General features: G+C 36.9%; 1 protein-coding gene and 1 non-coding gene across 5 annotated transcripts in view; both read left to right on the plus strand.

Annotated features, from left to right (window-relative positions):
• The window catches only part of LOC121736686 (chloride channel protein 2), an 88,169-nt gene that overhangs the window by 37,765 nt on the left and 29,063 nt on the right, over positions 1-21,341 (plus strand). For 2 of the 4 annotated variants that reach the window (XM_042128048.1, XM_042128047.1), the window contains exons 2-3: positions 19,847-20,009; positions 21,199-21,321. In XM_042128048.1, the coding sequence (XP_041983982.1) occupies positions 19,847-20,009; positions 21,199-21,321 (286 nt within the window). Of the gene's footprint in view, positions 1-17,707; positions 17,783-19,846; positions 20,010-21,193; positions 21,322-21,341 lie in introns of those variants that run through there. The other 2 variants (XM_042128049.1, XM_042128050.1) reach the window with 2 other exon arrangements.
• Positions 9,261-9,342, plus strand: Trnas-gcu. Its single transcript has one exon. It is a non-coding gene; the product is annotated as a tRNA-Ser (tRNA).

The raw sequence follows: 21,341 nt of genomic DNA on the forward strand, positions 1-21,341 counted from the left end.
GTTGCGGTCTGAATTGACCCTAAAGTCTAAACCGACCAAATTACGTAGTTATGCCATCCTTCTATGAATTAATTTCTTCGACGGTACATACTAACTGTATTTTGTAAAATATAGTGGAAAATAAGTACCTAAATAATAGAATCCTCTGTATGTGTCAGTCGGTGGTCAAAAGACTCTATTCGAAGAATTTGCATAGGCAGAAATGGGGTTTCTCTTGCATTTCATTTACCGATTTCGGAGTTTTTTGACCCAAAGTAACTATGCAACATTGGCACCGTGTGTCACAATATTATTAAGTTTTCAACAACCCGCTAAACCAGTTTTAAGCACAATGTAGGTAAACCCCCGGTTTTTGTATAAAATACGCACGTGCTCAAAAACATTTATAACAACGTGATAGTGATTATGTTCTAAATAAATATTAAAACGTAAAAGTTATCCTGTATACGTAGTCAGTGATGTCGTAGTTTTGGAAAAACGCCAATTAAAGTAATGCAACCTGTTAGAAAAGGTATTTAAAGTAGAGCCACCACAGATTTCTAAATACTTTTTATTGATTATAGCGCGTTCAGACGTGCGCGTTTTATGCTGCACAATGTAAATAGAGCGTTTTAAAAAACTTATTGCGGGTCTATACGAACGAAAATACAATACTGTTTTTACAAAAAAATATAAAATATTAATATATGAAGTGTGTCTTGCAGGCTTCGATCACTAATATACAACATACACAGTCCCATACAAAACCTCTCGAAAATCTGTCGCCAAGTAAAAGTGTTTAAAAAAGTATACATTTATCTAAAATCAACCTTAATAATAGTTATTAAAGATCTTTTTATAAAACTATGTACAATGTGTGTTTACAAAGCAATAAATTTTTACGAACGACGCACGCTTCAAACTAAATTCAACCATCGTCATCATATGTCTTAAAGTTTAAATTATTACAATTCCAAAAAAGTACTTCAATAATTTTACGGCCGCACTTCGCCGCTGGAACAGGGTGAAGTAAAGTATGAGTGGAGTCGAACTGTTCAACATTTTTTGTTGATTGTAATAATTTTAATAGTCCATTTTTTAATTTTTCCAAAGTTTAATGTATAAAGTGTGGAGTAATTATTTTTACTTGTAATATTATGTTGTTCTAATATATTTAATTTTATAGTTAACTAAATACGTGTATACATTGAATATAAATGCTTAGAACATACAACGCTCGCTAAAGTCGGCTTGAAAAATTGTTATAAACTACGATAAACTACAATAAGTACCTTTAGTATGAGTATTCGCAATTGAGATGGTTTATACCTCGTGTTGATTTATTTACAACTTAATTTTAAAACTGTTTTTTGTTGATTTCTTAACGAAATACCAATATTTATAATACAATTGTATGAAATATATCAGGATAAAATTAATACTTACCGGAAATATGAAATTTCATTATTTTTTGCGTTTTAAACGTATGATTTTTACAATTGTTGAACGAGCACTGGGACATGTTTCCCAGCGGAGCGTTCGAGCACTACTAAATCGAAAGTCCACCAGAATGTTGCGTTTGGTGCTCTTTTAGTGAGGTCGTTCTTTGCCGCGGACTGTGAATCTTGTATATTAGTGATCGAAGCTTGCAGGGAAAAACGTGTTGAAATAATTTAGCATATTGTAATCAATTTGAGCGTAAATTATATTTTGTACGTTTTCCTTTATACAGAGCTTCACACAGTTTAAAGATTTAAATGTTTTTGCTGCATAAATGCACAAATTAATTGTACTGCATAAATCATTTTATATGAAACAACCTTTAAAAAGGTACATGTACCCAATTTGTGAATGAATCTCTGTTTTATCTGAAACTGAATAAAATTTTATAAGTAGCTAGTAGGGCTGCCAAAATGAGAAAAAAGTAACAATATCATATTGTTACTTTTTAGGGTTCCGTACCCATAGGGTAGAAAAGGTATTACTAAGACTTCAATGTCTGTCTGTCCGTCTGTCTGTCCGTCCGTGCGTCTGTCTGTCCATGCGTCTGTCTGTCTCCAAGTTATATCTCAAAAACCGCTATAGCTGGATTTCTGAAATTTTTACAGATTGTGTAGGTACATCTGTTGCCGCTATAACAACAAACACTAAAAACAAAATTTTAATATTTAAGGGGGGGGGGGGGGGGGGGGCTCCCATACAACAAACCTAATTTTTTTGCTATTTTTTGCTCGATATCAATAATAGCAATAAGTAATTAGGGAGTTTGAAAAACTTGAAATGTTCACAAAATACTCAGTTGTATTAATATTTTAATTGATATTAAAATTTAAATTAATTAAATATTTAAGGCTCCCATACAAAAAACATTTTTTGTCAATTTTTGCTCTATACTGGTACGGAATGTACCTTACCTTTGATCACGAGTCCGACTCGCACTTGGCCAATTATTAAATATTTGTTTACTGTCAAATGTCAATGATGGCAGCACCAGCATTGACATTTGACAGTAAACAAAAAGTTAATTGTACGACGTGTGTGAAATGTTGGAATTTGGGCGAATGATTTACTGTATGCTACTTGTTACTAATATTATGTATTCTGTGATGCTACTAGCTCCTCCCTCTGCCCCGACCTCTGCGTAATATTGCCTATTCATAAAGACACCTAGTCAATATTGGTCCTAATTTTGTAAAAAAAAATATATATTACTAGCTGTCCCGGCAAACGTTTCTTTATATCTAATATAAAGTATTTCGCCCGTATTATTTTATTGAAGTGACTAAATAAGTATGTCACCATGGCATGTAATAATTTACTATTATTTATTAAACAAATGCACTTATCAATATAATAAGTACCCTGTAGCCGATTTTCAGACCCACTAAATGTGCATATAAAATTTGGCAAAAATCAGTAAAGCCGTTTCGGAGGAGTACGGTGACTAACATTGTGACACGAGAATTTTATATATAAGATACATTCCGCATCGTGAAATATAATTAGCGACCATTAATTGACTAATGAGTGATTAGTTGATTACTGATCAGCGGTCGTGAGCGGCGAATTCACTAAACACTAACACAAACAATCACGTGCGGACCCTGAACTTCTATTAGCGAATCTATTAGATACATATTAGATTCTCGATGTGTTATGCGGTATGCCAAATATACACTGCCTAAATCGCTCGGTTAAGCATAATTCAGTTATATATCTTTCTATGGCCACCAGTAGAAATGCGAAAGTATAGACAAACTGTGGACATAAACTTAAGGTGCCGTTCCGATCTTTACCGCGGCTAATCGCGACCGACAAAAATTCAATTAAAATGCCACTTTATGACAGACGATATAGTCTATGTCATAAAGTGGGAAATCATTTTATTTTTTAGGACTATAGTCTGTCATAAAGAGGCATTTTAATTGAATTTTTCGGAACGAAAAAAGATCGGAACGGCACCTTAAGTTTATCTCCACAGTTTGTCTATACTATCGCATTTCTACTGGTGGGCATGCTAGGGCTACAGGTGTACAGGGTTTTTTTTTTTTTGCAGGGAAATAGGGTTGAAAAGTGGTACTTACTAATATTATGAATGTGTTTAAATGTTTGTCTGTTTGGCTTGAAAGTCTTTGTCTGAAAAAGCAAACATTTTTTTGGGATTTGTATGAGCAAGTGCCCCAGCGGCGAGTGGCGACATGAAATATTCGATACAAAAGTTTAAAAAAGTTACTCTTTCAGTGCTGCTACTTTCACAATGAACTCTATACATGGGGACTCATACCCTAAAGTATTATCACTTTGTTTTGTTAGACTCTGTTTTGTTTGGTTTGTGTACAAAGTATGTAAAATGCGATATTATAACGAGCAAGTTTCTTAGAAAACAATTTTAATGAATTAATTAATGCCGTATTGTTGAGGAAAAACCAACTTAGCTACTTCCTTGTACAGTGATTTCGATGGAGAGATTTGATAAGAAAATAAGATCTACCATTTTCTAGCACGTTGTTCCTTTTGCTGTTGTATTGTTATGGACTATTTTTGTCAGGAAGAACTGTCAAGTGTCATGTATGATGTATCCATACTTATTAATATTAAAAATGCGAATGAGTGTCTGTCTGTCTGCCTGTCTGTTACCTCTTTACGCCCAAACCAAACGAATTTGGTTAAATTTGAACCGAGAAAGGACATAGGATAATCTTCATCCGGAAAAACGTACGGATCCCGCGCATAAACGAATTTTGGCGCAACGGAGTTGCGGGAGTTATTTAATAACACGGAAGAAAATCTGAGTAACACAACAGTAACGAGGCACAGTATTTATTTAATTATAACTGTACAAACACGCCGCGGTCGCGTGCGCATACGCATCCGGCGGGACGGCGATACCATCAGTCTGCTGAGCTCAGCCCTGACATTGAGGATCTGCCTGATCAGCCTGATCAGCCTTATCATGTGATATAGATAATAGAACTGTCTATTCATATGGATTATATATTTAAAGTAAATGCAAAACGTTTTGCTAGGATGGAGGCTTACTTACTAGGCTTTACATCCGTTGTGGATGACTTATACAGTATTTTTCAGAGCGAAGTAACCACTCCTCAAATACTGTAGTGCCTGGGACAAGATTTTTTAAATGTCCGTGTGGTTGCCCAAGCGCATACGGCATTCTCGCATCATAGTCGGCCTAGTCCAGAGGAAAGATTAACTAGTCAATACTTCTGGGACCGACTATGTGCGGGTTTCCTCGCGATGTTTTGAGGAACATATCTTACTTGAACAGTAAGCAACCCTAGCAAAACGTTTAAACACCAAGTATTCTAATCAAGTTAGGCCGATTTTAGTCTCACACTGACCGTCGGCGCCGATACCGAAATGTATGAAAAAAGCATCGTATAGTTTCATCAGCCATCAGCGCTGACAATCAGCGAGCGGTCAGCGTGATACTAAAATCTGACGTTACAGGTCTTACCGAAAGTTATGTCAAATAATTCGTTCTTGCATTGGCGGCCTTAGGGGGTGGCGAACAAGGCATTTGCCTGGGGCCTCGCGTCAAGCAAATGGTCATAAAGTGGTATTTTATTTGAATTTTTGGCGGTGAGGTCCCGGTGTCGGCGGCGGTGGACAGACGACCAAAGGCCTCGCAAAGACCTGCCGCCCGGGGCCTCGCATATAAAAATGTTTTTGTTTAAAATTTGTTTTTGATACAAAAACTTCGGATGCTAAGCACGCGAAGGCCATAATAATTTTGATGATAAAATATTTTTTTTCTCTAGTAAAAGTTTTCCTCAAATAGTGTATCAAGAGCGAGGCTGGCGGTTATCCTGTGTTTAGGATGTCATTACCACTAACTTGTACTTCCACGTTGAATCACGAGGAACTGGCCTTGACCTCCGTCATGGACCCTGGGAATAATAGTGCCATATAGGCCGCAAGACTTTAAGATCGTTCGAAAAATTGAAGGGAGTTGACCATTTTGTTTCTACCAATAACGTGTTATCTAAACGTTAAAATCGAACACGCTCTTATAAAGATCAGGCGCGAGTCGCGACTTATAAGCCACTTATAAACGCCCTAAAGAAGACTGTTCAAGATCCATACCAACTTGCCACCCCGGGAATATGGGACTGGCCGACGAGAAGCGCCAGCCGACCCACTAAAACCACCTGCGGTTTGCCAGCAGCCGTTGAACAGAGTCCCGGATACGGGGCACCCTTCACAACAGGCCGATTTACCTCATAAGGCCGGTTCCTTACCTAAACAACCAACACTTTGGCTGAGTAGCCGGCCGTAGGCACTTTACAAAGAAATGCAAGATTATTGTACCAACGAAGAAATTTATGCATAGGCAGTTGACGGACCCGCGTCAGTTGGTCGGATTATTGTCAACTTATACCGTATACGTCGTCATCTGTCGCCTAGGTTTGACAAAACGCGACCCCAAATGCTTAGGTCTGCCGTCTGCCTATGAATCAATTTTTTTTTATAGTACTTTTGTTGATATTTGCTTGGAAATAAATGAAACTTCTGAGAAAATGCAACGACGTATATTGTAAGAACCATGTACAGACTGTCAGAGGTGCCAGAGCAGAAAGAGAACGTGTCAGCGGTGACATTGACAATCAAATTCGGCGGCAAATATGTAAAACTACAGACTATACTATTTATAAAGGAACAAATTATAAATGTTGCGTTCCAATTAATATCCTAACAACTTTACTATGCACAGTTTACTGTCTAGGCTTATGTGAATCTAGAGAACTGACGCGACCAAACATTTAGTTAAGTTTAATTAAAGTTACTTAATTTCGGCAGATCTTGCATCAAAAATTGAAGCTCTTAATGAAAATAAAATATTTTAATAAATCATAAATTCTGAAAACTAATTATTTTTTACTGCGCTCTGCGGTTTGTTAAAATTTTAATGAACTTATTACATATGAAATATTTGGTTGTGTATAATACAATATTATGCATTTTATATTTCTTAAATCTTGACATCACTAATTCACTACGTCCACACTTGCATTTAAAATATAAAAAAACTGGTGTTAAATATATTGCTAAATAATTTCTGAGTGGTTTTGTTTCTCGTTTGGTCGATTCCGTTTCTTAAGCGACATTATATCGTGAAATGTTAAACCAAAGAAAACCGTAACACATAATTTAATACGAGAATGATATTTAAAAAAAAACCTACTGGATGGAGTAAGGCCCGGTTTCGGAGGTCTTTTGACAGAAGCTAAATCCATATTTTGATTGGCTAACCTGAGTAACGCTGAAATATTGACCAATCAACTCCGCCGTTGAATAAATCACCCACAGTCAAAAAACTTTAGAAACTGGTAAGCTAAAGAACAGTTTCCTATATAAAATATATTTTATGTGTAACTTAAACGTTTATCAAATAGATACGTCCTTAATAAACTTCCTCATTTCTATATGAGCCTTGTTCATATTATTATACCAACTGTCTTAGTTACACATTAGCCGCAATTGTAGAATTTACCTCGCAGACCTGTATATCCTTTCCTCCCACTAAAATTACGTTAATGGCACAATTTACTGGAAACGTGTACGGTATAGCCCTGTCCATGTACTGTCAGAGAAGTTGATTCCTTGGCCGATGGCGGACCTAAGTAATTTGGTCGCGTTAAATCAAACCCATCCGACCGATCACAACTAACATTGAATTGATATAAGTCGACCAAAACGTAGGTCCGTCAACTGCCTAGGAATCAATTTCCTCGATGGTACATACAGGGCGGTTCTCAAACTTTTTTGATGGAGGAAAATGAATGTTTTGTCTTTGAATAAGTTGTCTTCACGCTGGTGTCTGATGACATTTCTAAACATAATCAATGTATCGCTTGCGGAGCCCCTACGCGACCTTTACGGAGCGCCAGCTGATTCCGTGAAGCACACTTTGAGAATGGCTGACATACAGAATACTGATTATCTATGTATTAATACGCGAGCGAAAACTTTGGATCCCTTTTGACGAAAAATGCGGAAAAGTAGGTGATTGAAATTTTGCACAGTTTTAGTTTATATGGTGAAGGAGTGCATCGAGCTAGTATTATTTTGAAATTATGCTATTATCATACATTTTTTAACAAATAAAACATTATACACACTACAACACACACACTAGGATATTTTAGAAGATTTTGATTGACAAGCCTATACACACGAATTGTACTCTTTTATTTATGCTTGAAGTCTTTTGTGAAATTGAAAATAGATTTAGTTTTTTTTTATTGAATCTTAAATACTGTTAAACAATTATTACAAGGCCTTCTGTCATCATTTGATTTTATTAATCTGAGACTGTCGCAGAAATTGTCTTAAAAAATAAAGTCAATATTTGACAATAGAATATCAATAGAAAAGCGTGGAAATTTGAAACTTATAATTTAATTTTTTATTTGAGGTCGAATTTCGACCATTGGGCGATCTCTAGTTATTAATATTCGGCCAATACGATTACTTCAAAAACATTTTTCCTTATTGAATATTGAGGTTTTAGCTTCCGAATTACCTGCAAAAAGTGGGTTTTGGTGAAGATTTGTCATTTTTTTCATTAGGGTCTTGGGATGCTTAGGCAATTCAAGTCCAATACAATTCAATGAAGACCAATTTTGCTCATTATTTGTGGGTTCATAATAATACTAGATGTCCCGTGCGGCTTCGCCCGCGTAAATTAGGAACTTTACGGAAACCGTACATTTTCCCATAAAAAATAGCTTATGTCCCTACTCCCTTCACTTGGTTTACTCTATATCTGTGCCAAATATTGCCATAAAAATTGCTCCAGTAGTTCGTAATTTCTAATATTTCCCCCGTTTTTCCCACATTTTCCTGAGTTTCTTCGGTCATATTAGTCTTAGCGTGATAATATAATATAGCCTATAGTCTTACTCGATAAATGATCTATCTAACACTGATATAAGTTTTTAAATCGGACCTGTAGTTCCTGAGATTGACGCGTTTAAGCAAACATACTCTTCAGGTTTATAATTATCGCTTGACAAACTCGAGTCTCGATCTAAAAGACTATGAAATGGTATAATATGGTAGTGATGATGATGATGATGAATGTAATTTGCATAGTAGCATATGCTTTCCGTTCTTAAAAGAACGCCGAAACTCCCAAACTTGCACCTTCCGAACCACGGTATACCAGGTATACCTCGGTGCAAAATCTTACTTGTTGGTAGCATATGCTTAGAATACTTCTCACGAAACCGAAATCACCACCATATGTTTCCCTATAAATTTTGAGGAGTTCCCTCGATTACTTATGGATCCTTCATCAGATTACCACTTTTGTGAATATAATACCAAATTGGGATGATACCCTATATACCAAAAGAAAAATTTTGAAAATCAGTTAACAAACGGCGGAGTAATCGTTGAATATAAAGAAAACAAACATAACACCTCCCCCATTTTGAAAGTCGGTTAAAATTGTAACCTATGTGTTATTCTGATGTATAAGCTATATTATTGTAAAGTTTCATTAAAATCCGTTCAGTAGTTTTTGCGTGAAAGAGTAACAAACATCCATACATCCATACATCCAAACAAACTTTCGCCTTTATAATATTAGTAGGATTATTTTCTTTGCATTTATTTTTCTGTACACATGGTGCATTTTCCTTACATTGATAACATGAATGTGCTATGTCTTGGAACTTTATTGAGTGTTAATTGTCGTTTATTATTATGACACTGTATAAAATACAGAGTTCCATTATTTTATGTAACAATAACAAGACGAGGTGGCCGAGTGGTTAAGGCGTTGGACTGCTAATCCAATGTGCTCTGCACGCGTGGGTTCGAATCCCATCCTCGTCGATATTTTTGAATTTGGAACGATTGGCTGTTGGCATCATCTTGTACCAACTTCACGCCTGGTTCTATGTTGCGTACATAATAGCCCGTGCGCATGGTCTACCGCAGTTATTCTCAAAGTGTGCAGTTCTCAGGTGTCCATAACCAGACTGCCAAATATGATGGGTGACGATTGATAAAGAGTAAAGACATTTCTGTCGACCGCATGAGCAGGATTTTGTTGAACAGCCTATGCAACATCGTAGTGTCATCGGAGCTTTCAAATCAAAGGGATGTCACTACGATGTTGCCACTTCTTAATTTCTTCACTTTCTTGACGGACTATATTTTGTGGTCACATTGACGGCAAAAGGTCAAATTAAGGCATACAGTATACAGAATACTATTCCACTGCTGGGCAAAGTCCTTTCCCATGGACTTCCATCTATCTCGATCTAACGCCACCGCAGGCCAGCCTGGCTTGTAAGCTATCCATCCAGTTCATCTCGTAATATTTTCGAGGCCTTCCTAGGCAAATATAATATATAAAATAAGTATTTGCTCCTGTAGGAGCAGGATTAAAAGATAAAATTTTTGCGCAGTGTCAGAATTTCAATTTTGCTGCTCTACATAATATGGACTTATAACCTAACACGAAATACATATTATTAACGCAATGAATTGACGAAACGATTATTTCTTAACGTCCTATATGGTTTGTTTTAACTGCCAGACAAACAATTTGTTTTGCTTTATTATTATTTTTTCATCACTTTTACATTTTTTTTAACTTGTCTCTTGTTTTGAGTCCCTATAGTTAGAATGATTATATTATAATGAGCGCCCTGCAGCTCAACAGACAATAAATAAATTGCCTCATGTAAACATTTAACAGTCTATTTTACTTATCCATATCTTAATACGCGAGCGAAAAACTTTGGAACCGTTTTTACGAAAAATGCGGAAACGTAGAAGCATGAAATTTTACACAGTTGCAGTTTATATGGAGAAGGAGTGCATCAAACTAATATTGTTTTGAGAGTATGCTTTTATCATACATTATTTTAATAATTAAATAAAACATTACACACACTACAACGCGCACACTACCATGCTTTGACTGACAAACCTATCTATTATACACACGAATTAAATACACCTTTGTTTATGGTTGAAGTCTGTTATCATTTTTTTAAATCTGAAACAGTCAATACTTTAAACGAAGGGAGCCAAAAGAAGATAATTTTTAAGGTCGAATATCGACCATTGCGCGATCTCTAGTTATTTTTATTATAGCTGAGCTCATAAACCGTAGAGAACAGAGATTTGAGTTGTTACCAGTGTGAGCCAGTAGAAGCCAACATCATAAGCCTCTGTAATATTACTTATGTACTAGATGGTGCCCACAACTCTATAGTAAAAGGAGGGGAAGTAAGTTATCTTCATACAAAGGCACCGCGCGCGGCTTGTATGTGTGCGCCATAGTGTGGTAGTCATAGGTGCCTTTGTATGAAGATAACTTCCCTTCCTTTTATTATGACAACTCTGTTGCGCCAAAATTCGTTTATCGCGCGGGTACCGTACATTTTTCCGAGATAAAAAGTAACATAATATGATCTTTCCCGGTTCTCAAAGCAAACCATGCAAGCAAAATTCTGGGTGTGAAGTGGTAACAGGTAGACAGACAGACACATTTTCGCATTTATAATGTTTATACATATAATTATGTACCATCAGAGAAATAGATTCATAGACACATAACGGCAGGTCCGCTATTTGGTTGGCTTACGTCAACATGGCGTTTTGAAATATTTTAGTGACGCCCAGCGCTTATAATTTTCTGTTGAAAATACAGAAAATCGATATTAAAAAACTGCCCAGAGTCTCTAGGCTATGGCCGTTATTTTGTATCCAAATACAATGTAAACTAAACCTTAGCATTATGTAACACCTAAGGAATCATACAGAATAACCCACATTATATTTGCCTCTGAAATCGTGATGCTGCCTCCTATTATATATTTCGCATGGTAATTACTTGGAAACACATTATTGTACGCAAATGTTTATGTAAATAGTTTGCTTGATCCTTCAGAAATGGAATTTAATACAACAGATACGTGTACCATCAGAGTACTAGATGGCTATTGGCTATATTGCATACTGTATACAGTAATGTACCAGATGGCCAAGTTATTTTGCCAGTATTGATCGTGATCTTCCTGGCTAGGCTGACATAACCCGACCAAATTATGTAGGCCTGCCGTCTCACGTCTGCCTGTAACTTAATTTCTCCGATGGTACATAAGAGAGACGTATAAAACAAACAGGCTGCATTGGCCCACGACGGTCGAGCAGGTCGTGGACTACATCAGGAGCAAGACCCACTTGGGGTCGAGCGCTTGGAATCTCGCCACAAAGTGAATTTTAGCTCCTTTGTGGTGAGAGTCCCAACGCATCATCTACCGACCTTCGAAAAGGAGGAGTTCTGGTCGATTGGAGTCGTATACAGGAGGTTCCGAGGACGACTTCCGAACACGTCGCGCCCCACGTCGCAGACAATACGTGTTTAGTGTTAGTGTTAGTTTTAGTGTTAGTTTATATTTATAATATGGGCCAAGATGCCTGAATTAAATGAATAAAATAAATAAATAAAGCATACCATCATATTAGAATCATAGTTTTATATTTGATATTATGTAGTTACTTAGTAATTTAGTAAGTTCATATTCTACATCTGTATTTGCTTTTACCCGCCATACCTACCTGGTAGTAGGATTTTTATATTTAGCACAGATATAGAGAACACTACTGGGAAGGATCTAGGCAACTTTTCACCACGGAAAAATGTACGGTTTTCGCGGTATTCCATTTTGCTTGTAGACAACAAAACATCACAGGAAACAATCTTATCCATTTTTCACCGCGCGTAAATCTACGGTTTATGTGGCATTGCATTTTGCTCAATTGGCAACATAGTTCACAACGAACAATGTGCTTTGTAAAGTAAATGTGTCAATTACTTTTAACAGTCTTTGAACTACTTAAAAGAAGATTACACCGCTTTGTTTAACTACCCCATAAAAAGTTAATGACTAATTAAAGTGATGATTACTATTAGCACGGCAGATAGCCTTAACATGCGTAAAGAACTATATTTAAACTTAAGTTTACATTTTCTACCGATATTGGACTAGCTATCCATACGGCATACCGCCCCTGCTTTCGGCGGCAAGCAATCGACAAAAATTTAAATAAAATGCAACTTTATGACCTAGGTTACAGGATCACCGCACAGGCACACGGGTGACAAGCGCCCTATAGATAATGGCGAAATATAGTAAAACCATAGACTTAATATATACTGTAGTATCATAGACTTAATATATACTGTAGTATATATTAAGTCTATGAGTAAAACTATAACGTCTACCTTGGATATGTAACATATTACAGAGGTACAATATTGAATATCTCCTACTCCTAAATTTGTTCTGATTAATTTCGTTGCGGGTCCCAAGACAGATTTAGCTTGTCCCTCGGGCTCCCTGAGATCATATCAAAGGGTTTTCGTGGTTGGTTACCACTGTTGATCCTGGCGACACAGGAGTTGCAGTGGTGGGAATGTGTGGTGGGCCTTTTGCCCGTTAAAAAAAGAGGTACAATATGGATATTTTTATTTGCAAGGGAAAATATTTCTTTTCGCCTCGCCTACAAAACTTTTTACGATTTAGGACAAGTAAAGTAAGTAGGTTAGTGACTACCTATCTAAGACACCCGAAGGCTCGAACTCTTGCGCACTCACTCCATAAAAATATGAAGGACTGTACTATTCTGTCAGCTTCCTTTGAACAGTATTTTATTGCTTTATTATTCATTAACTACAGCTACGTCACAAACATTACTCAGCATCATAAAGGCTAACACCGTGGTTCAGTGGTTTAGAGGCTCCTCAGACGGAGGTCGTGGGTTTGATTCTCGCGTTGGAGGAAAAAAAAGCTTTTTCAAGTTGGGTTAGCTAACCTGTACCTATTAAGCTGTCTGACAAAAACATAATCGGCCCAGCGCGAGTCGGACTTACGCACGAAGGGTTCCGTACCGTTATAGAGCGAACTTTCGCTCTAAAACGGTACGGAATGATTTTTTTTTTTTGTATCGGACTAAACTTCTCTACTACTATACATAAAGTGCGTCACAAAAATTTCATGGTATCTAGACACTTATTGGTCTTTTATCGCGTGTTTACTAACTTAATCCGTAATCCATGATAACGAAATACGTAAAGAGGTTTTAGGTAAAGTAAACTATTCTCTAAGCCAAGATGTAAAGTTAAGGAAAAATGATTTATGTATTTATTGTTGTAATTTATGAATTGCTATTAACTATCTTATAGCGTTAAAATGTAATTATTTTGATTTACTTTTAGTAATAATTCAAATGAATGAAATTTTAAATATACCGTGTTTATACAATGCTTGCTTCGCAACTGAAAATTCAGGCTTGTTGTTTTATCCACAACGAAGTTATAGGGGGGTCAAAAAGAGCCTGAATTTCTTCGAGAAAAGGGTGGTACTGCCGTGTCGCCTTTTTGCTCGACTTGGCGGCATATATTTACATGTAGTGCACGAGGAAAACGTCTTCATATTCTTTTTTAGTAGTCACAGAATAGGAAAATGTCCAGAAGCTTAATGAAAAATTAACTATTTCATCTTACTTTACAGTTCAGTACAGTTCAGAGGCAGGATAATTTTTTAACCCCCGGCAAAACTGGAAGAGTGTTATAAGTTTAACGTGCTATCGCATTTGATCTGTCTGATTGTGTCCATGGCATCGTAGTATACAAACGAGTGGGCAGGCCCGCTTATAATCTAGTTTTTTTTAAACTGATAAGTATCCTTTTTAAATAAAACAAGGGGGCAAATGAGCAAACGGGTCACCTGATGGACAGCAACTACCGTCGCCCATGGACACTCGAAGCATGAGAAGAGCAGCTGTATGTGCGTTGTCGGCCTTTGATGGCAAGTGTTCTCAGCCATAATTTATCAATATCAGCTCGCCCGCTGCTGAAAAATTTCGAGGTGTTTCTCAAATCTCAATATCTTCATTTGTTTACAGCAACAACAAGTTTACATATGGACCAAAAATCCTCATTGCCAAAGGCGGGACCAACCAGTTCGAACTCTATTTTCAAGTGGCTTATTTATGTCTATGGAATTCTCCTTTAAAATGGTTATACACTCTTGCGCATCAATTATAATAATAGTTTAACAATCGCCAGCAATTAATTATTCCAACGTAAAAATTCGATCCGTGCTCGCGGAATCGGGAGAGATCCGGTGCAGAAGTAGCGCACGGCTCCATGGTTTATATCTTAATTAATATACAAGGGACTATGGTCATTAGTCACAAAGTAAAATGGACGTTAATTGTCTGCATCTATTTTTAGATTGGAATCCGAGTTTCATGTAAAAGACATCGCTAAATATAGACCTGCCCACGTATCTAGGTCTGTAATTGTCTTCTTAATTACTCTATGTACAGCTCCGTCTTGATTGTGATGAATTTTAATATCCGACGGAGGTATTTTTAGACTTCTAGACAGTCGTAGAGCTGAAAACAGACGTTCAAGGATAGTCAGTCATAAATTCCTAACATTGTCAAGGGACGCAAACCCAAGCACATAGGGCATTCCCGCAATAGTCCAGAGGAAAACATCGCGAAGAAACCCGCACATAGATGGTCTCAGATTGACCTGCTCGTAGGGAATTTTATTATTCGACAAATTTACTATTCGAATAATTCGAATATTTTACAAAAGTTTTCGAATAATTCGAATATTATTCGAATAATTCAAAATTTTTGAAAAATGCTGAAAACTCTGAACAAAAGTAACAAAAAACTTCGTACAACATGTACAACCTATTTTGTTAATACTACGAAGAAAGCAATTCTAATTTTTACTTTTATCAACATAAATCTTTGTAAATGACATAGTTAATTGTTATCGTTAAACACTTTAAAAATGTATATTTTAAGGTTACAGCTGGGCAATAAAAGAAAGGCTGTAAAGTGTTACCGTTTTCGGTCGTAACACCTTTTACTTTTCTTATGTGATTATGCTTGAAAGAAGACAATGGATACAAATCGTGAGTGACCATTACTGGCAATACTGAAATCCATGACTGAAAGGAGTTTATAATATCTTCATTTTCATTTATTTAGGCAAAATCGTTATTTTGCCAAAAACATGCAAATGAATTTATTAGACATTTCTAAAACATGGTCAACGGCGACGATGAATGGTCGTATACTCATTAGTTAGACTAAAAACAGATTTATATATATTATCATTAAAGATGTAGAATATTCATAAATAACATTATTTTTCTGAAATAAACTTAATTATTTTCTTATTCCATGTTAATTTTATGTTTGATAGTATTTTATACAAAAATAAAAAATATTTTTACTATTCGAATTATTCGAAAAATAATTTGGCGAATATTCGAATAATAAAATCGTCGAATATTCGAACAAAACCCTACCTTCTCGTCAATCTGAGACCCATGTACGGGTTTCTTCACGATGTTTTCCTTTGCCGTACAAGCGTACGTATTATGTACTTGAGACCTGAAAATGTATCATTGCTACAGGCCTCTACCAGGGATCGAACCTGTACCCTTTCGAGTGCGAACCATAAGGGTCTTTCCACTAGGCCTTGGACGCTTTTTTGATGGCCTTTGCCGGGACTCAAAGTATCTCCATACCTTTCAGTAAAACCGGTTCAGCGGTTCGGGCGTAAAGAGGAAACAGACTGACAGACAGACACACTTTCTTACGTATGATATTAGTATGGTGTTATCTAGAGTCTAGACTGGCGCAAGTCAATCCTACTTAAAATAAACAGAAGAAACACATCACAAAGATAGAAGAGAGCATATTCATGTAGGAGAAAAATAGAATTATATAGGAAGTACAGAAAAGTAGCTGAATATTTTAGTATACGCGTGTTTTTAATTTTTATCTCGACTTGTTGTGATTGTTAATTATGACCGCGGACCGTATCCTATTACATTAGCAATTCTTGTACTTACGTACGTATGCCTGCGTAATTTATTTGTCAGAAGCAACACAATCAATTGGAATAGATTCTTCTGTTCTTGTATTTATTGAGTATTCGTAGTAAAAGTTTTCATTCATCCATATTCAATACTAATATTATAAATACGAAAGTGTGTCTGTTTGTTCCTCTTCATACCCAAACCCCTGGGGCCTGGAGCCGATTTTACTGAAATTCAGTATGGAGATACTTTGAGCCTCGAGAAAGGACATAGATAATATTTCCTGAAAAAATATACGTTTCTCGCGCTATAAACGAACGAAAAAAATATAGAGTTCCACATAAAGCAAAGTGAAACAGATTTTTTATGTATGTGGGACTCAAACTACGCTATTACTTGGCTAGTGGCACACGCACGTAATGGCGGCTCTCGACATAGGCGAAAGCGTTGGCCAACGCGTCTGCAGACGCGTTGGCCCAATGTGTAGAACGGGCGTTCGCGCGTTGGCCAACGTCTAAATACCTACGGCCAACGCGCGAACGCCCGTTCTACACATTGGGCCAACGCGTCTGCAGACGCGTTGGCCAACGCGTTCGCCTATGTCGAGAGCCGCCATAACACGTGAAGTAGCGTAGTTTTTTGCAAGTGTGTGCGTAATCGAATGTAAAAGATACTTCAAGAGTGTAAGTTTTATGGAAAACACATTATATTAACAATGTTTTATTGTTTGCTTCTTAAAAATGGTCATCTAATAGAGTATTTTACTCCTTAAGAAAACAATAAAAGTAATTCATATTAGCATCCACACGTTAATTGAGCGAAAACATTGTTTTAACACATCCATACTCATACAAACATGACAGGATTGATCCAGTAGCGGAATTGTTAGCTCGTTGTACGGGTGTAGACTTCTGGACTATGGAGCGTGTTTGCACAAGGTTCAAAATAAGAACTAAAATCTAGATAATACCAGTGTGAATCTAAAAAAAATATAGAATCTAAGATCAGTGAAAAAGACTTTAGATTGAGATGTAATCGTGAATCTTAGTGAAGTTTGGGACGTGGATATCTACTGAATAACGTGCTAAGACAGATTTTGTTGTGTAGTGTGCTGTATTAAGATAAAAATAAGTACATTTTTAAAATGCGGACGTACTTATAATATAGAGTAGATTGTGATGAGTGACTTTTTAAAATAATTTCTTGGACATTTTTCGGATATCTGGACTTTATAAAGAAGTGAGATTTGTGAAGAACTATGACGTATAAAATGCTCAGTGTGATCTTTAAGGTGATAAGTTTTTGAGTAAATATTTTGTAAAGGTATTTAAAGTGTAATTAACATGGATGTAGAAGATATGAGCTATGCTCGCGTTGAGACAAATGTTTGGATGAATCCTGAGGTAGAGTTTAATGATTTTTATAGAATAGTTTGTGTAATGTATTTTTGGAAGAGCACAACGCGGGCTTGCCCTGTGAAAATATATTTTTTTTTTTAATTAGCCTATGCTGTCCCACTGCTGGGCAAAGGCCTCCCCCATAATAATAATATATGAGTATAATTAATATTAGGTAGATATTAAACAACAACAAAAATTTAAATGTTACGTAAATTATCATATCTAAGAACACTAACGTTGGCTTATAAACATAAGAACTATCAAAATCTGTTTACCCGTTCAGGAGTTATGATACCACAGGATTACCTACATCACCCCTCTGTCCGTCGTAAGGAAGGACTTTTAAAATTTACTTTACGAAAAAAATACCCTTTATTTCATTTAATTTGCAAAAAACGTAATGGATTTTTTTCCCAACGAGCGACAATATTTGCTACGATAAAATAGTTACGTACTTTAATTTCCACGTACCTACCTAGTAAAATCTGCCGAATATTTCCCTTGTTCATAACTTGACTCCATTTTAACTTTTACACTTTTATATTATTTTGAACTCGTTACCTTTTGTTTTTCATAAATTGTCGCGAAACTATAATATTCTTAATCACTTTATAAAGTTTAAGCTACTTTGAAATTAAATATCCTTTCGACAATCCGTGTTTGCTGATATAACTACAATAGAATCTCATTAATCCGTCACTTCGGAAAATCGGCACATCCAATAATCCGGCATTCTCAGCCTCCGTCTCCCTCTATGATTACCTGTAGGTAATAATTTATTTTATTCATTACCTACTAACCTGCATCCTGACCGCTGGGCAAAGATCACGACAGACTGGGTGCCTGATGATGGACGACGCCGCCGTGGCCGACCTCGAAAAAGATGGCGCGATGAACTTAACACATACAAGCCAACGTTTGCCGATGGTTGACTTGGGGGATGCCTTTGGTCAGCAGTGCGACAAACTTACTATCCGAACATTCTAGTAATCCGGCACCTTCCGAATTTTACTAGTGCCGTATTAGTGAGATTGTACTGTACTAACTAGGCATATAGTATACTAAACCTAATAATTCTCAACCAAACACACCAAGTAATAAGCAGTCACGAGGTTAGTTTGGTGAAAAGTATAAATAATTGCATAGGCGTTTTCCAATGATTTATCTTTGTCAAACAAGATTATCCGATATCTTCATCAAACAGAGCCTAGACTCAAGGCTAGTTAATTATGTGCTACTGGCTGCTGTGACTGGTTCTCGTCCTCCCGAAATTTTGAAATTTAAGTCCTCGGGAGGACCAAATTTTTCAACCTTTCGAAATTTTGAAAAAATCATCGTGAGGACCAAAATTTCCAATTGGCCGAATTTTTAAAAAAAAGTGTACGCGAGGACCCCAATTTTTGAGTTGTTTGTTATACAGAAATTAAAAAATATTTTTTTGGAAGATTCAATTTTTTTGGGTCTAAAATTTTTAGTGATTCAGTGTTCGGTGGTATAAAATGAGTGCGTCAGATGTAGACCGTGAGGAAATGGTTGAAAGAGCCAAAAAGTCTTTGGTATGTTCGAATGTCACATTATTCTTATTTACATACGGATGTTAATAAAGTTACTATACATTCCAAATAAAACTATTTAGCCACATTAGGTAATTGTTAAATGTTGGGAAATTATAAATTGTAGCGATTTTTCACACAGGCACAGTGCGCACTGCAAAAGTTCAAATTATTTAAGTTAATATTGCGTAACTTGTAGAAATATACTCTAAAAGTCTACAGTAACCACCAAAATGTTTGTGCCACACTTTACCGTCGCGTCGTTGTAAGCGTCTTGCAAAAATCGCTCTTACAGCATATTTTCCGGACCAATACGACCTGCAAACTTTCAAGAAGAGAGTGATTACCCTCTTAGAAGGCCGGCAACGCACCTGTAGCTCTTCTGATGTTGCGAGTGTCCATGGGCGACGGTAGTTGCTTTCCATCAGGTGACCCGTTTGTCTTTGCCCCCCCTATTTTATAAAAATAACAAAAAATATATTAAAAACTAATTAAAACTATGTTTGTTCAACAGATGTATGGTCGCTACCAACGCGACCTCAGCGAAGCGGCCAGAGAGGAAGCGAGAAGATTGAGAAGGATAAGGAAGAGACGGCGGAAGGATGACAAGCTGCGCCAGAAGGAGTTGGAAGCGACGGGCAAACACAGACCACGGGGGAAGTTCTTCAAAGTTGTTGGTAGGTAGCACATGTTATTTCTTTTTTTATATATAAAATAAGGGGGCAAACGAGCAAACGGGTCACCTGATGGTAAGCAACTACCCTCGCCTATGGATACTCGCAACATCAGAAGAGCTGCATGTGCGTTGCTTTTAAGAGGGAATACGCTCTCTTCTTGAAGGTTTGCAGGTTTTCCATTTCTTCCTAGAATGGAAAGTTGAGGGGAAGATTTTGGGCTTATTAGGAATCTAGTTTCTCTGGCTCATAATTAGAATACCAGGTTTCATCGTTGCTCTTCTACTTGAACCTAAAACTACATTCGTTGAAGCAATAATCATGATTGTACATTTTTTGTAGAGAAAAAAACGAGTATTGAAACGTAGTACCTAAAGCACGCACGTCTTCACTCTGCAGCAAGTCTATTCCTTATATTATTCATGGACGTATAAAAAAGTATTGCCAAACTTGATAAATAGGCAAGTTCAATAAAGTTCCAAACTTTCACTCTTAACTTTCTTCGACGTTCTATAGCAGGGGTCACCGATTAGTTTCGCTCGGAGTCCATTTTCAGGAATGAACCTGACCTTCGCGGTCCGCACATTTAAAACAAATTAAACAAAAGTAAGTAATTACAGAAATTACAAAGATCTGATGTTTGAAGTGAAACTGGTGCAAGCTATTGATATTAAATCCTGAAGATGTTTATCAGTAAGTCGAGAACAAAATTTATTTTTAACGACGTTCATCTTCGAAAATGCTCGGTCCGCGCACAATGGTTCGGCGGTCCGGATGCGGACCGCTGTCCGCCATTTGGTGACCCCTGTTCTATAGTATAGGTATCTATGGGCTTCTCTTTAAGGGCCGCGCCACACCGGAATGGCAGCGGCGATGCGAGCACTTTCAGTGTCATATGATTATAAACTTTATCTACATTATTACATAATTATGATTACACTAGTATCGCTTGAGAAATCGCGCTGCTACGAGCGGCTACGGGGGGCCGTAGACTTCTCAAGCGATACTATGTATTACATTAATGAAGATAAGGTTTAAAATCATATGACACTGAAAGTGCTCGCCTCGCCGCTGCCATTCCGGTGTAGCGCGGCCCTTAAGATTCTATCATATCATAATATCTGAGATAATATCCATCATCAATCCCATCACCTTTACACCGATCATAAGTGATGAACGCTTCGAAGTGTAGGCTACCTGTGGCGGCACACGTTCGCGCGGCTGGGCGAGGACTGGGTGTTCCTGGCGCTGCTCGGCATCATCATGGCGGTCCTCAGCTTCGCCATGGACAAGGGCATCGCGGTGTGTAATAACGGTGAGTACTTCCTTTTGGCG

The sequence above is a fragment of the Aricia agestis genome, chromosome 19 (assembly GCF_905147365.1).
Source record: "Aricia agestis chromosome 19, ilAriAges1.1, whole genome shotgun sequence".
Taxonomy (NCBI): Eukaryota; Metazoa; Arthropoda; class Insecta; order Lepidoptera; family Lycaenidae; genus Aricia; species Aricia agestis.